Raw genomic sequence first — 17,645 nt, 5'->3', positions numbered from 1 at the left:
TTAAATAGATGTCCAACTAAGGTACCATTCAAATGATACCCAAAACCAGGTTAAAAGCCGAGTTTTAGCCATAAAACCTGATTTGAGGTAAAACTAGGTTTTCAATCCAATTTTGCAAAACAGTTACGCCCTGCTCGTTTTTTTAACCTGGTTTACCATGGGGCCTATTCCCACCCCTCTTTTAACTCTCCTATGGGTTGTCTCCCTCACTACTCTCCTATGTCAAGCAATTTTTAGCAAGCCACTCGTCGGCAAGTGGCCAGACTGATATCGTTCGACGAGGGTGATACCAGCCAGCCATTTTCCCGCTGATGACTAGCCAGACAATGGCCAGACAACTTTTTTTTCAATGTTTTTTCTTCTTTCATTGCTGGAAGGAAAATGGCTAAGCCATGCCTCATTTTTTTTTTAGTATTTCTTAGTTTTTTTATTGGCTGACCATTTTCTGGCCAGCCACTGGTATGGAAATGGGTGGGTCGGTATAGCTTGGCAATGCCGACAGTAGCCCAGTCATTTTCTGGCCAGAGTCTAGCCGAAAAATGGCTAGCAATATTTTTATTTTTTTTAAGTTTTTGTGCCAGCCAGCCATCCGGCGGAAAATGGCCGGGCCTGTGCCACTCGAAAAGGCCGACACTGGCTCGTCCATTTCTCGGCCAATGGTTGACCAGAAAATGTTTGGCATTGTTTCTTTTTTATTTTATTTTTGTTTTAGATTTTGGTGACCAAAAACCCCAAATCGATTCGGTCACCCAAACTGCCTAAAATGATTGTTTTTTGGCAAACCAGGTTTGCAAAAAACCTGTTTTTTAGGCTAAACCTAGTTTGCCAAAAATTAAGTTTTGCTCTTGTCATCCAAATATGCCTTAGTTTTGGGGGTCTAAACATGGTTTTGTGCAATATTTAGGTGAGAGAAAACCTGGTTTTGGTCACAAAACCATGTTTGTAACAACCTGCTGTCCTCCTGCCTATAGAAATAAAAATATTGGTCTCCCCCTACCATTTTCACAAGCAAACCACGTTTATAGGGCATGCCATCGCTCAGTGCCCCACCATTCAGATTCACTTTCGGTGTGACCTTCTTTCAGACCACCAATCATTTTCTGGCCGTGTGGTCGGTTGAATGTTCAACTTTTTTTTTTGATACTTGTGCAATCATACTTCGAAAAATGGCTGAGCTGGTGCCTGCCAATGCTATCAGCCCCACCATTTCTTCCGATGTCTTGCCGGAAAATAGTTGGAAGTAAATATAATAGTACTATTTCAATATACAAAAAAATACAATGGTGGATAGTTAAACTGCAATTATCAACTTTTACTAAAAGCAAGCTTTTGCTGATATATATGAGCTGCTTTCTGAACCCATTACTTCATAAGTAGTGATGATATAGTAGCTGAGCATGTACAAAAATGCTACAAAATGATATGAAGAGCACATTTGAGAGTGGGAAACGATGGGAATTTTTTGAGAGAAGAAGGAAACTTTTATATTCAGGCATTGTTCCAAATGATAGAAAAAATTTCATGTGAACAAATTTAAAAAATCTTAGTTTTTCATATGAAAAATTTCTCCATCTGTTGAGATCGGTAAATTTTTATATATGCATATAAATAAAATGTAATACATATTAATAGTATACTACATTATATATATTACAATGTACTGTTATATACTATCAAATGTTTACTATATAATACTTTTTATGTTGTATATTACATTGGAATATATATATATATATATATATATATATATATATATATATATATATATATATATATATATATATATATATATTATTGTAGACACCCAAGATAGAGAGAGACCCTAGAAGGCGGGGTCCACTCTTTTTCTTAGTTTTTGAGAAAATAATTTTTCAACTTGCCTTCATTTTGAAAAAAGATGGGATCCCACATGTACAATCCGGGGCTGCTCCCTCCTCCACTGATGAAAGATAATTTCAAGAAGACTTAGGTTTCAAGTCGATGCTTGTGATGATACACATAAAAACCATATGGTGAAAATTGAAAAATAAGTTAACAACATTATCACTAATATAAGCCTTCAAAATAAGCAATGAAAGATGTAAAATAGACAACTAGTTAGGCATATTGATAAGCATATGTACACTATCATAGCAAAGCCCTCTAAAATCTCCCTTTGAACTTTCACTAGCAATCACATCATTTACATGATCATTAGCTGTCAAATTTAGATGTACTCTAAATGAGTCCGCTAACAACTCATTCATATCATATGGCATGTCTTCAAACATTTCAGCTGGTGGAGCATTTGCATGTGGTCTCATAGGTTCACCATAAAAATGCCAATTGATATAACGTTTTAGAAATTCATTGCACATTATATGATCGAACACATCTTTCACTAGCTATCATAAAAGGTTGACACACTTTTGACATTGGCACCTGAGCTTTCCTTGTCTCGTTACATTATTGCTCTGGGCAACTTGTAAGAAATTATTAACTCCTTTCAAATAGCGATAAATGTTTTTCTTATAAAATGAAAGTTATCAAGGAAATTTAAACATCAACTATTATTTTCAAATTCAGTCTTAACTTGTAGATGATCAAACAAAAAAAACTACTTAAAAATACCTTTCAATTTGGATCCAACTTCTATCTATCTATAACCTCACTTCTTAAGATATGTATAATTTCAAAGATAATTGCCTAACTGAATATTACATAAGAAATATTAAAGTACTATTGATGCATGCTTAGGCCCTAGGTTTGGATCCGGGAAGAGGGTTGACTCTATTTGGTTAGGTCAAGGTCAAGGTAAGCTAACTCGGGTAGACATGGTAGTGGGTTATGATAGGCTCAGGGAGAAAAACAAGTTCTCCCAAAGGATGCAGTAGAAAAATCTCAAATGTTTAAGAGATGATTTTAGACACCATAAAATTGGTTCTGTTAAAATTTTAGGGGTAGATGACACAGGGACATGGAGATATAATGTTTGAAAGTTGCGGGAAAATTTAGGGTTATGTAGGGACTGACTGGGGTTGGATATGATAGACCTAAATTGTAAAATCGAGTTCTTAGAGATGATAACTCAATAAATCTTGAAATGTGGTGGTTAACCATAGTCAAAATTGAGTATTTGCTTATTGTGGATCCCAAATTTTGAAAGTAAAAAGTGGGGTTTTCAAAAGAAAAATTTAAAAGAAGTGGATTGAAAACTGGATCCGAATTTAAGAGCTGTGGTACTTATTTTGCAAGTTGTGCATATTTTCTCATCCATTGAGAAGGGATCAACCACACCATGAACCTGAGATCTTCAAATGCAAGTTTTAGCTTTCGGTGCACGTACCTCATACACGGATTCTAAAAGAAAATGTGAGCTTGATGGCATAAGCCACCAAGACTCAAAAAAAAGATAGAAAACACAAAAGTTATGAGAAGGTTAATGAGTTCTATACTTATAAAACAAGTGAAATAAACCAAAATAAACAAGAAAATAAATTAAATGTTACATCAAGCTTAGGTAGACCCTTCCTACATTGATGATAAGCGTGGTGGAACTCAGACAACACTTTGGCTAGGCGTGGGTTCTACAGGCTAGGTGGGATAAGAGGTCGGAGTCCTAGGCTAGGCTCATCTGGGCTAGACGATCTAATTATAGTTGTGTAGGAATTTTGGTAGTGTAGGTGCAATCTAGACTTGAACTCTAGATATGATGGAATAAGGGGGATGGTCCCTTATTTATAGGTTTTTTGGTGAGTTCAGACATGGTTTTCGTGAATCTAGGATCCACAGATTTGTACCCATCTAAGGAGTGACATGTTAGGACCCTATTCGTTAGATTTTAAATGGACAATTTTGATTGTATAGGGGTACTTTTAGCATGGTTTTATGGGTTAGATAGATTATGGGTAGTTTGGGATTATGATAGGTTAAATTTTGGTTTTTAAGGGGTTTATGATAAGACTCATGCAGTTTTCTCTAAATGGGGCACATTTTTTAACTAAAAAAAAGTGGCTAATGACACTTAGTGCTCAGGACATATTGCTAACAAAACTAAAAAATTGCTAATGAAACTCCAAAACCACTAAAGACATAACCAAGTGTTGTCAACACTTTTGGATAACTACTAACGACACTTGGATTATCGTTAGCAAAATTGAGAAAAATATGCTTGATAGGTTAACTTGTTTTTAACTTTTTGTCTAGATGTCAGATTGAGACAATATTTGATGTGTTGAAAAGCTAATATCCCATCTTTAATTCATTGCTTAAGTATAAAACCAAATTTGATCATTTTGATGGTCTAAAATGCACTCAAAGTAGGACCCACCTGAAAAATTAAATTTTACTAAATAAGTTGCCTTGTTTTGGTTGTAATTTTTTACTTCGATATTGTATTCACCCAATTTGTGGTGTCAAATAGGCAAGGGTTCCCTCACTTTGTTGGACGGGTGGGGGTAAAGAAGTTAGTCCAAGACCATAAAATTAGGTTAGCCACTTGGAACATAGGGTCTTTAACTGGTAAGTTGGTAGAGTTAGTAGATGTTATGTGTAGGAGAAAGATTGATATTTTATGTCTTCAAGAGACCAAATGGGTAGGTGAGAAAGCTAAAGTGATAGAAACTTGGGGATATAAGATTTGGTATACAGGAATAAATAGGAATAGGAATGGAGTAGGGATTGCTATGAGTCGTCAGTTTATAGATAATGTAGTTGAGGTCCGTAGGAAGGGTGATAGAATTTTACTTATTAAATTAGTATTAGGTACGGATATTATTAATATTATTAGTGTTTATGCACCTCAAGTAGGTTTAGATGATTCCATTAAGCATCAATTTTGGGAAGATTTAGATGGAGTAGTACAAGAGACATCTTATGGAGAAAAGCTTTTCATCGGCGGTGACCTTAATGGACATGTAGGCATTAGTAGGGATGGATTTGAGAATATCCATGGAGGCTATGGTATAGGAGAAAGAAATGAAAGTGGAGAAAGGATTTTAGATTTTTGTTTGTCCTATGATATGATCTTAGCAAACACTTGGTTTAGGAAGAGGGAGTCTCACCTAGTAACATTTAAAAGTGGGGTTAATACGAGTCAGATAGATTTTTTCCTACTTAGAAAGAGAGATAGGGGTTGTTGCATCGATTGTAAGGTTATACCAGGAGAAAGTGTAGCTACACAACATAGAGTCTTAATTTTAGATCTTAGAATTAGACAATGCCGCAAAAGGGATAGACATAGGATAGATCCTAGAATTAAGTGGTGGGCACTGAAAGGAGCTAAACAAGGAATGTTTGTAGAGCAGGTAGTTAAGGAAGTTGATTGGTGTCTCGAGGAGGATTCAGAATCAATGTGGAATAAGATAGCGGGTGGTATGAGAAAAGTAGCTAAGAAGGTATTGGGTGAGTCTAAAGGCGGTGCACCACTAGGTAAGGATACATCATGGTGGAACGAGGATGTCAAATTAGCTATTAAGGTTAAAAGAGAGTGTTATAGAAATCTAAGTAAGAGTCGTGATAATGAGAATTTGGAGAAGTATATGATAGCAAAGAAGGAAGCTAAAAAAGTTGTTCGAAACGCGAGGGCTAAGGTATAAAAGGAGGTTTATGACAAGTTGGATACCAAAGAAGGCGAGAAGGATATTTATAGGCTTGCAAAGATGAGAGATAGGAAATCGAAGGATTTGGGTATGGTTAGATGTATCAAAGATGAAACGCAAAGGGTTTTAGTCAAAGATGAGGAGATTAAGGAGAGATGGAAAGATTTTTTTGATAAGCTATTTAATGATAGTCATGCTCAAGATCTTGGAGACTTCTCCATTCCTTTTCGTGAGATAAATCGTGACTTCATGCGCAAGATTCAAAAGAAAGAAATTGCAGAGGCTTTGAAGAAAATGAAATCAAGAAGGGCAGTTGGCCCAGATGGTATACCTATCGAGGCTTGGAAATGCTTGGGAGAGAAAGGTTTAGAATGGTTGACAAATCTTTTTAACTTGATTTGGCGAACAAATAAGATGCCTAATGAGTGGAGGAAGAGTACTTTGGTGCCTTTATATAAGAATAAGGGTGATATACAAGATTGCACAAACTATCGTGGTATAAAACTCATGAGTCATACTATGAAACTTTGGGAGAGGGTGATTGAGTCTAGGTTGAGGAAGGTTGTCATGATATCGGAGAATCAATTTGGTTTTATGCCTGGAAGATCAACTATGGAAGCTATACATCTTCTTAGACAACTTATTGAAAGATATAGAGAGAGGAACAAAGATTTGCATATGGTTTTTATTGATTTAGAGAAGGCATACGATAGAGTACCTAGGGACGTTCTCTGGTGGACAATGATGAAGAAAGGTGTTTCTCTCAAGTACATTAGTATAATTAAAAATATGTATGAAGGAGTAGTAACCAATGTCCGCACTTGTGGAGGGGTGACAACCAATTTTCCGATAACGGTTGGGTTACATCAAGGATCTGCTTTAAGCCCTTTCCTATTTGCGATAGTGATGGATGAGCTTACGAGATCAATTCAAGAAAATGTACCGTGGTGTATGTTGTTTGCTGATGATATTGTTTTGATTGATGAGTCTAGAGCTGGGGTTAATGCTAAGTTAGAATTATGGAGACAGACATTGGAAGCTAGAGGTTTTAAGTTGAGTAAGAGTAAGACTGAATATATGGAATGTCGGTTTAGTAAGCAACGAAGTAGTGATGGGAGTGTAGTGAAGCTTGGTGAGCAAGATATACCGGTGAATGATTATTTCAAATATTTGGGATCCATCATTCAAAAGTATGGAGAAATTGATGGAGATGTAAATCATAGGATAAAGGTTGGGTGGATGAAATGGAAAAGTGCTACTGGAGTGCTGTGCGATCGTAGAATGCCATTGCGGTTGAAGGGAAAGTTTTATAGGACGACTATTAGACCCGCTTTACTATATGGTACGGAATGTTGGGCTGCCAAGAGACATCATATTAAAAAAATGAGTGTAGCTGAGATGCGGATGCTTAGATGGATGTGTGGAAATACAATAAAAGATAAGATTTGGAACGAAGAGATACGTAAGAAGGTAGGTGTTGCACCCATTGAAAATAAGATGCGAGAGAATCGTTTACGGTGGTTTGGACATATTCGGCGAAGGCCTAATGATGCTCCAGTTAGAAGGTTGGAGAAATGGGAAAATATATTAGTTAAAAGAGGTCGGGGTAGGCCTAGGAAGACTTGGATGGAGATGATAGGAAAGGATATGAATGCTTTGAACCTCACCGAGGACATGGCGTTGGATAGAAATGATTGGAGGAAAAGGATTCATGTGGAAGACCCAAAATGAATTTCTTTTTTGGTTCATATCGCTGACCCCAATTGTTTTGGGATGAAGGCGTAGTCGTTGTTGTTGTTGTTGTTGTTGGAAACATAAGATTCTCTAGTTTAATTGTTCTTTCAGAAAAAAAATGTAAAGATGAAATTATTGAGTCTAAAAGTAAAGTTAAAGTTAGCATAACCTTTAAATAGGCAAAAAACACTAGATTTTGGTACGTGACTTCTTACATAAAATGACTCGGTCAAAATTAGGGTGTCTACAGATGCCTCTCTTTGTTGCCAAACATGTGAAACATGACCAATAACAAATAAATAGATAGACTAGTTTTGAGAAACAAAAGACTGGCTATGATATTATGCTTTTTGAAAAAGTCATGTGAAATACAATAACATTAACAAAAAGTTTTGCATGTTATAGCTAATGGCATATATGTAGCTTAACACGAGGGTATCTCTATGATGCCTGCCTATATAAGCAAAGAGGCCTTACTGATTAAGGTCAAACTATAGACTAACCAAATACCTTTTTCACACGAGGCTTTCCCTTAAAATCGATGAGACGAGCATGAAGTCTTTGTTGAGTGAGATGAGAAAAAGGACAAAACAAGTATCTTATAGTGTAAGGTTGCACAAATAGACGATTGGCACATTTTTCGGAAGATAGAGACTGATCATGCATATATTTTACATTTTATTCATACTATTTTATGTATGTTCCATAGAAAATTTGCATTAAAAACCCATTCCTATCTTTATTTTTGAGAAACCACTTTGAAATTGAAAATATTAGAAAATTGCATATTTCATAACTTGCCCTACATTTTTTAGTGTTTTAGTTAGTTTAGAATTTTTCTAATTTGTAGCCTAATTAGATTAGGAATGTATTTACTAATTTTAATTAGTTTAGAAAAACTTCTTGTGAAAAATACATTTTTGAGGAAGACCTGTTTTAGAATTTTCGAAACTTTTTTAGACTTTCATAGAAAATCGTGTTTTGACCTAATATTTAGTATAAATATTATTTTTCAGCCTACAACCCACATTTTTTTCTTTTGAGAAAATGCAAGCCACTTCTCCCTCTTCTCTTCCTCCTCCTCTTCGTTCTCAATCGGTTCTCCCTCAATCTCTTCCTTTCTCCCTTTGATCCATCTTGCTTCTAGCATTTTTCTTTCCTTGGTCGATGGGGTTACGTGTAGCTCAAGGAAAAACCATCTTCTTTTTCTCAACCCTTCCGTTGGAGGTAAGTTGCAAGGTATACTTCTTCTCTCCCTTCTCTGTAGTATTTAGGATCATCACATGCATTGTAGTTAAATTTTTATCATCTTTATGGCATCTTGCATTATTTGATTTCATTTTTAGCATATCATACATTAGATAATTTTTGTCTATTATTTGAAAAAAAGATAGAAAATCATAAAATAGTCATTTTCCTTGATTTGCATGCCAATAGATAACCGTTTTTTTTTTATATAGTTCTTAATCTTGTTTCACGTTAGTTGCTACTGTTTTTTTAGATTTAGTTAGTTTAAGTCCATAAATTAGTTTAATTGAATTCAGTTTAGAGCAAGTAATATTATTCAATTTAAGTTCTTGTTAATTTTCATGTATTCAATAAAGAAGTAACTGCCTTTTTTTCTCTTTAGAATAACCATATTAGCCTGCACTTTATTTTACTTAATTCGTTTCTTAGTGAAGATTAGTTTAGAAAGTTTAATTGTAGTATTTCAATTAGAATTAATTGTTTATTATCATTTTTTTATAGAATCATTTTAGCCGATTTAGGTGGTGTTAAATTTCTTTTCATTAGTTGATTTTAATTCAATATTAAATTTGTTTTTCTCAGCAATTAAATTCATTTAGGTTTAGTTTTATGTGAGTATAATAATTAGAATTCAATTAGTTGATTTAATTACATTAGCTAATTTTTATTTTCTTGCATCTAAATTATCGATTTTTGTTAGATAGATTAATTTATTAATTGCTTCATTAATTAGTTAATTAAACTTTCCTTGTAAATTCGGTTATTATAGTTTTCAATTTAGATTACTTTATTTCTTGCTAAATATTACTCATATGTTCTTGGTAGTTAATTAGATTAAGTGTGTTTCTTTATATTTGTTCTTAGTTAATTACATAACTTGTTTCTTGTTTGTTATGTTAATTTGTCTTTACTTAATTTGTTTAATAACTTAGTTTATATTAGTATAGTGTTTCTATTTTGTCATGTAGTGTAGTGTTATTTCATAGTTTGTTTAGTGTTTTGTGATTTTTTGTTAAACTAACCTTCGATTCTTGTATGGGTTTTTTTTCGTTTTTATGTTTTATCTTTTTATTCTTGCAGAGAAGCGTTCAGACGTGCGATGCACCCTCGAAAGTATCCTCAAAAAGCCCTTTGGGGTTCCCTCAAAGAGCCCTTCAATAAACAAGTAAAGAAATAAGAAAACCAAAGCACAAGGGATAAGAAGCTCAAAGCATTGAAGACTTTTCTTCTTTATTTTAGATTAGGATTTTAAGTTATTATTAATTTGGGTCTGTAATAAAATCATTTAATTATTCCTTGTAAGCCCTCCACAGAGGGCAACACTGCATTTATTTACTTAATTAATTATTATTATTTTTCAAGGCAACAAAAGTAATTTTGTGTGGGGTACAAAAGTACTTATCTTGTTCTCTGAGTTCGACCCGGACTTCACCACTAGTGTGAACTGATGTTTATGATTTGATGCACGGTTTACATAAACATTTTTACTAAAAAATTATCTCAAAAATATTCTATTAAAAATGATGCATCAAATTTTTGACGTCGTTGCTGGGAAACGGCGTATTAAGAACTAAGTACCCATTTTGTTGCCTAGTTCACGTTATTTAGGGTTGTTAATTTTTTTTTAATGTAGTTATTTAGGACTGTTAGCTTATTTTTTTGTTGATTAATTAGGACTGTTAGTTTGCTTTCTGCATTTAGGATTATAGAACCACATGCATGTGAACCTAAAGACCATCTTAATTTTTTTGCATGGCCCACCTATTAGGTTACCCCTAGAAGGTGACTGCGCACGATTGGTATTGTACTCATAGTTTGCTTTGTGCAAAAATATTTGTTGGTTGCAAGTATGTGGGTTGTTATTTCTTGTTTTCCTACTTTCATTCTTTTGTTTTAGCCTGCTTTCGTGGTGTGGTTGATCATGTTAGTACTCTAGTTAGGTATAAAACCAACTTTTAGGATGATTGCTATACAAGTCTACCCTCAGGTGTATGCAAGGGCGATGCTCACTTGTTCACACTTTAGAGGACCTCGAGTCCCTCATTAAGAAAGCCCACAGACTCGGCCCCATGGCTGAGGATCAGCAATTGACCCATCCTCTTAGGGAGTACTTCATTCTTCATGCTTAAACTCTCGCCTTCTGCATCACGAGACCTGATGTAGGAGCAAACCAATTCGAAATCAAGGTCAGTGTCATCCAAATGTTACCATCCTTTTATGGTCTTATCAACGAAGACCCCTACCATTATCTCAATGAGTTCCTCGAGATCTGCTCTACGGTGCCGATCAATAATTTTTGGGATAAAGCATTGATGTTAACGTTGTTCTCATTCTCCCTCAAGGATAAAGTCAAACACTGGTTGAAGGCCTTAGATACAATTCAAATTACTACTTGAGAATACATGCATCGAGAATTTCTCAAGAAATATTTTTCAATTGATAAGATGAACCAGTTTCAAAAAGCCATCACTAGCTTTTCTCAGATTGAGGGAGAGTAATTTCATGAGACTTGGGAGAGGATGAAAGATCTTCTCCGGAGTGCCCCCACCACCAGGTGCTTCGTTTGCAACTGGTGTAGTACTTTTACAATGACCTAACCGAGAAGGATAGGCAAATGGTTGATTCTTCGTGTGGGAGCACGTTCATGCTCTAGAACGAGGATGAGGCATGGGCCATGTTCAAAACGTTGAATGGAAATGCTATGCACCATGCCCTGTCCTTGAGACTTGATAGGATCACATCAGTTCCTAGTGGTCCTAAAAAGGGAGGTATTTATAATGTTGAGTCCGAACATGAATTGAAAATCAAAGTAGACCAGTTGACCAGAAAAGTTGATCAGTTACTGGCCAACCCAACTTCATTAAATCATGTAAAAAAAGTGTGCGAGCTCGAAGCAATTTGATCCGCAGTTGGATGTTTGTATATGTAGATATTTGGTTTATGGCTCACCTTCTTATGAGAATAGTCTTCACGTAGAGACTAAGCTCGTTCTTATTATGCCAGAGAGCCATTGCAGGGTCCACAGGGGTAGAGTTGGAGGAAACGTTGTGGACAGGGTCATAGATGAAACCATTTTTCTCAGACCTTCTGATTGAGCATGACTTCATGTCTATTGATCTTATGGACGATGAAGGGTCACCAAAGATCCGTCTGGTTGAAGACATAAAATTTAGTGCTCTATGGGAGACAACCCATATTAGTATTATAATATTAATAGTTTTATTATTTTTCTATCATTTTCTTTGTTTATGAGCATGAATATTAGATCGTGTATGCATTGTATTTGGTGCATTTTTATGAGTTATAAGCATTGAGACAGGTGGAATCTTTGTAGAGCTAGTACAATGCAGCATCAAGTAAGATTCTACAGTGCAGATCGGGTGACTTATACTACTTTCTTCCTATGTCTTTTGTTTCTCATGTGCATTCATATAGTTTCATGCAAGCATGGGGGAGTGCTACTGAGGATAGTGTCATTCAAGCATGGGAGAGGGTTTAGTTTGCATACCCAAATCTTTTTCTGTCTTTGTACTTTCACATTAATGAAAACACATAAAAATTGAGCTTTTAAGGAATGTGTTTGACCTTATATGAATACTTTACATAATCTAATGTTTTTAGAGAATTTTTAAGCCCCATGAAATTTTTTTTTGACACTGATCAAGAAAAATATAGTTATTTATGTGGATTTCAAAGAAATGGTGATAGATGCATGTTAAAGCTTATTTTGAACCACAAGTATGAATATCCATGATTTATTTTTGAAAACTAAGCAAATGAACAACATTGAAAATAATAGCTCAAAAGTGAAAAAGAGCATACATTTAGTTTTTGATGTCTTTGTATTCCCCAGTAGCTGGGCTTAGAGACAAGTTGAAGTGTCTGATTCCCATGTCGAAAAGGATAACGAAGGAAGTTACTTTTTTGTCTAAGTTAATATATGTGACCTATTTGGTTCGAGCAAGTAGAGCCTGAGGGGTGTTTATACCCGATGCTCTAAAGCCATCTCGTTTGGGAGTCACCAGCCCGAAAGCTCATTATATGGACTTTATAAAGAGCCTAATAAATGTAGACATTACACATGACAAGAAGCAAGCTATACGTAAAACTATGAAAATAGAAGGTCTAGTGACTCAAGAAATTAGGTCCGATGGTTACTTTGTATCTGGTGCCCTAAGGTCATCTGGCCTAGGAGTCACTGACCCAAAGTTCGTTATACAGGTCACAAAAACTGAAAATTTGATATAGTGCTCAATAAAAAGAAAGAAAAATTATGAAAAAATTGAACATCTGGAAAAAGAAAAAGAAAGAAAAATCATGAGCATAAAAGATAAAGTTCATTGCTTAAAAATAAGTATTAAGAAAACTTATGCAGAAAATATATGAGTGAGGATAAGTAAATAATGACATGCATATATTTGATTTTTTGATAATGAAGCATAAATGATTATGATATTTAGAAAAGTAAAAGAAAAGATTGTATTTTGTAGTGGCCTGTAAAAGACCCTAATTATGTTTTGATAATGTAATGGCATGAAATAATTGTGAAAACCATCTCCTCATTTGCCTAATGCTTTTTGAAGTTGAACTTTTATGCATATATGATAGAGATGTTTGTGGGTAGCATCATTGCAAACCCTCACGAGACCTTACCCATCCACTAGGGTAACCCAGGAGTTTAAAGAGATTGTTGCATATGCTAAATACAATCATGATTCCTACGAAAGTGAGTTAGGTTTTTTCTTTGCTTAGTTTGTCTTTTATTTTTTGTTCAAGGTTAGTTTGCTCGAGGACAAGCAAATGATAAGCATGAGGGAATTTGATCATGCATATATTTTACATTTTATTCATACTATTTTATGTATGATCCATAGAAGAATTGCATTAAAAACTCTTTCTAATCTTTATTTTTGAGAAACCATATTGAAATTAAAAATATCATAAATTTGTATATTTCATAACTTGCCCTACGTTTTTCAGTGTTTTGGTTAGTTTAGAATTTTTTTAATTCGTAGCCTAATTAGATTAGGAGTGTATTTACTAATTTTAATTAGTTAATTTTTTTTTTTTTTGAAAAACACGCTTTTGAGGAAAACCTATTTTAGAATTTTTAAAAAAAATTCAAACTTTCATAGAAAATCATGTTTTGACCTAATATTTAGTATAAATATTATTTTTCAGCCTATAGCCCATGTTTTTTTCCTTCTGAGAAAATGCAAGCCTCTTCTCTCTCTTCTCTTCTCTTCTCCTTCTCTTCGTTCCCAACCGATTCTCCCTCAATCTCTTTTTCACTACAAGAAAAATCCTGATTAGCGACGGACATTTGCAACAGATTTTTTTCATCACAAATTAGCGACAGAATCAGTGAGAGAACATTATCTGTCACCAATCTTCAAAATATTTTTGAAATTAGCAACAACACAAATTCTGTCGCAAATCCGTCGCTAATTACCGACAGGTTGGGGATAAAAAAATTTTGTTGCGAAAATCATAGCAACTTAGCAATGAATTTAGCGAGGAAAATATTCTGTCGCAAATTAGCAACAGATTTACGATGAAATATTTCCCTCACGAAATCCGTCGCTAATTTTTTATTAAATTAGGGCGCTAAATTCTCCCTCCCTCTGTCTCTCTCTCTCGTTACACTAATTTTTTATTAAAGAGAAACAAATTAGGGCGCTTTGCCTCCCTCCTCCCCCATGTCGACTCCGTTGGGCTTCTCCCATTTCGGGTTTCCCCTTTGTTTCTTTTGTTGCTGGTTTCAATGATCGTGGTGACGCTAATGTAGGTCATGTGACCTAGAAGAGGGAAGCTCTGGGGGAGGTTTTGAATGACGATCGTTTGGTGGTTGCGCCATACAAGTCCTTATTTTTTGTTGTTCTTGGGTCCGGGACACAGCTGCTGACTCTGTAAGTGTCATATTTCTACTCGGATTTGCAACGTTCATGAATCATTTTGCAATTGTATGAAAAATTGATTCTCATCTATGTAATTCCAGAACAATCTTCGTTTTCATCCTTGCATTAGTTGGGGTCTTCTGTCCATATAACAGAGAAGCTCTATTCACTGCACTGCTTCTTATATATGCGTTTACATCTGGTATTGCTGGTTACACTGCAACTTCTTTCTATCGTCAGCTTGAGGGAACAAACTGGGTATGTGTTTTTGTCCTCCAGGAAGCATGCTTTCCTAGATGTTGTACTGAGAGGACTCTATTTGACACACAATATGGTTTTACAGGTGAGGAATTTGTTGTTGACTGGATGGCTTTTTTGTGGGCCTCTGTTCCTTACGTTTTGTTTCCTGAACACTGTTGCTATAGTGTATAGCGCTACTGCAGCATTGCCATTTGGCACCATCCTGATTATTCTTCTCATATGGATGCTAGTTACATTGCCTTTGCTTGTTTTGGGTGGAATAGCTGGTAAGAACAGTAAGGCCGAGTTCCAAGCTCCAGTTCGGACCACAAAGTATCCCAGGGAAATTCCACCATTGCCTTGGTACAGAGGAACTGTTCCCCATATGGCCATGGCTGGATTCTTGCCCTTCAGTGCTATCTATATTGAACTTTACTACATCTTTGCGAGTGTATGGGGTCATAGAATCTACACAATCTATAGCATTCTATTCATTGTCTTCATCATTCTTATCATTGTCACTGCATTCATTACTGTGGCACTGACATATTTTCAGCTTGCTGCTGAAGATCATGAATGGTGGTGGAGGTGAGTGAACATAATTGGATTTTGTCATGTGCATTTACTTATGATCTATTTAACATCCATACCTTTGTTGATTTTTCTTATTTCTTCTGTTTATGTTTCTATTTCTAGTTTTTTGTTAGTATACTCATGCATCTCCGTTTCTTTTTTTCTTTTCCTTGTGTTCTTTTGACATGTGGTTTTCCTTTTCTGTTATTAATTTCTTGTTGCAACGTCACATAGTATTTGAATCTGACCATCATAGAATCTAACTTCCTATAGTTTATGTTCAGGTTTATTCTATCTGCACTAAGAATGGTTTTTTATCTTTAAATATTGTTAATTTTCTTTTTATCTATTTTTTCCTAATGTCTTAGACCTATAGAGAATACTGTGGAAATTTAGTTTTCCTCTGCAATCTATGGTCAATGTTTTTAACGATCGGTTCTGTCAATGTTTGTGCTTGAATTAGTAATGTACACTTTAGACCTGTTATCTGAGTCCGATTGTGACGCATTATGAGATCAAATGCATAGGCTACACATAAGGGAGGGACCAAGGTATTTCAGGTAATGGTGGACAAAACTAGTGAACAAATTAGAAGATATATTCATGTAACATCATTCTGCTTTAATTTTTATTTTCTCTGAACTTCATAATACTTTTTGGCATTGAAGTAAATTATCTTTGGAGGACTAATTATTATAAGCCATTTTTTTAATGAGAAGAAAGAAATTTTTTGTAAAGCAACAAAAACACAGCCAAAACGATTTCAAGTAAGAAGTTATTCCCTTAAAAAAAGACGTTGGAGGACTAATTTTTGTATTCCTGAGTGAAATACCAAATTTTCCTTTTCTGAGAAAAAAGTTCTTGAAAATGCTAAAGTCAGAAAAATGGTGGTATATGTGTCTACATTATTGTTGAATGAACTTGGTCTAGGTTCTATACACATTCTGCTTCCACAAAACGTTTTGTATTCTTCTGCGGCAGCATGCCAATGGTGAAAATGCTTGGGTTGGGATAGATGGAAATAGCAGACATGAAAGAGCGTAAGGTACTGGTATGGTTTGATTATTTATTTATTTTGCTTGTGTATATTTCTAGCACTGACTATTGTTTTGGCCACCATTTTTTGTTTCAGATTTGGGATGCCTATAATGTGAAAGTGCATGCATTCAAGACAGCCATTGAGACAGCTTCCATGCTTCTAAGCATTGATGATATTGTGAGAGGCATCAAGAAGAAGCAGGCGCTGGCCAAGCTCCATCAAAACCTCAGATTGAAGAAGGTGATGCAGATAACTAACAGATACTTCCAGAGTAGAAGAGAAGAGATCACTTTGCAAGAATTTTCGGCAGTTGGTTGTCCTTGTGTTCTGTTGGAAAAAAATTGGTTTTAGAGTGTAGTTCATTTGTTGTTCTGCTCACAGTTTTCCTTCTTTATGAAGATTTGGTTTCATGTTCTGAAGGTGCCTTAAGAATGGGATGTATTTTAGGAGAATGCTAAAAGATGATGAGGCCTTTTACTACTCTATACGTGTCAAAGCAACTTCTCGAGGTATAATTACAAATGTATTGATTTTTTCCAGATAAAAGATGAAGTCGGTTCTGTCTTGGATTTTATAAAGTATTTCTATGATGTTTTTGGTTTCACATTTGAGTTGGAGTTGTGAGAATATCAACCTGTGTTATTCCTTTGCATACTTCATTAAAAGTATTTACCTTTTTCATTGTATTACCTTTTATGGTTAGTAACTTAGTATTGTCATTTATTCTTTTATTCTGTAGATCGTATGGTCTTTTAATTTTTGTTCTACTATGTATATTTGTATTGTTTCCTTTTCACAAGACTTGCACTATATTGTACTATAGGTGCACGCCTCGGCTTGAGGCGCACGCCTTGGCTTGAGGCCTGCCTCAAGGCGTATGAGGCGCACGCCTCGGGGGCTCTTTTTTTTATTTTTAAATTTTGCGATGGATTAGCGATGGATATTATCCGTCGCTACTTTTCAGTGATGATATGTTTTGCGATGGATTGTATTCCATCGCAAATACGTCGCTAACTTGCCGACCAAAAGTTAGCGACGGAAGTTATCCGGATATACTCTGTCACAAGGTCGTCGCTAATTAGCGACGACTTTGCAACAAAAATAAGTCGTCGCAAATCCATCGTTAATTAGCGACGAACTGGCAATAAATAAATTTTGTCAGGATTTAACGAGTAAAATTATGCGACCGTCACAAATCCATCGCTAAACACGTTAGCGACGAAATTGGCGATAGATAGCGTCCGTCGCTACTTGGTGTTTTTCTTGTAGTGTTTTTCTCCATTTGATTCATCTTGCTTTTAACATTTTTCTATCACCGGTTCTTCTTGCCTTGGT

The 17,645-nt window shown here is 35.2% G+C and overlaps 1 protein-coding gene across 1 annotated transcript; it reads left to right on the top strand.

Moving 5' to 3' along the window:
• The first annotated feature begins 1,166 nt into the window (after positions 1 to 1,166).
• LOC149844884 (transmembrane 9 superfamily member 3-like) lies at positions 1,167 to 16,286 on the top strand. Its single transcript, XM_089986447.1, has 4 exons — positions 1,167 to 1,240; positions 14,560 to 14,716; positions 14,802 to 15,286; positions 16,202 to 16,286. The coding sequence occupies exons 1-4, from the start codon at positions 1,167 to 1,169 to the stop codon at positions 16,284 to 16,286; spliced, it is 801 nt and encodes a 266-aa protein (XP_089842573.1).
• The last annotated feature ends 1,359 nt before the right edge of the window (positions 16,287 to 17,645 follow it).

Source organism: Nuphar pumila, chromosome 2 (genome assembly GCF_984573655.1).
Source record: "Nuphar pumila chromosome 2, dmNupPumi1.hap1.1, whole genome shotgun sequence".
NCBI lineage: Eukaryota > Viridiplantae > Streptophyta > Magnoliopsida > Nymphaeales > Nymphaeaceae > Nuphar > Nuphar pumila.
The sequence above is the reverse complement of the archived record's forward strand: the minus strand, read 5'-3'. Positions and strand labels throughout refer to the sequence as shown.

Excerpts from the sequence above, each read along its gene's own strand:
- LOC149844884 (XM_089986447.1), top strand. The coding sequence starts at position 1,167 with ATGGCTGAGCTGGTGCCTGCCAATGCTATCAGCCCCACCATTTCTTCC. Across the intron at positions 1,241-14,559 it reads TTGCCGGAAAATAGTTGGAA|AACAATCTTCGTTTTCATCC; the intron begins GTAAATATAATA and ends ATGTAATTCCAG. Across the intron at positions 14,717-14,801 it reads AGCTTGAGGGAACAAACTGG|GTGAGGAATTTGTTGTTGAC; the intron begins GTATGTGTTTTT and ends ATGGTTTTACAG.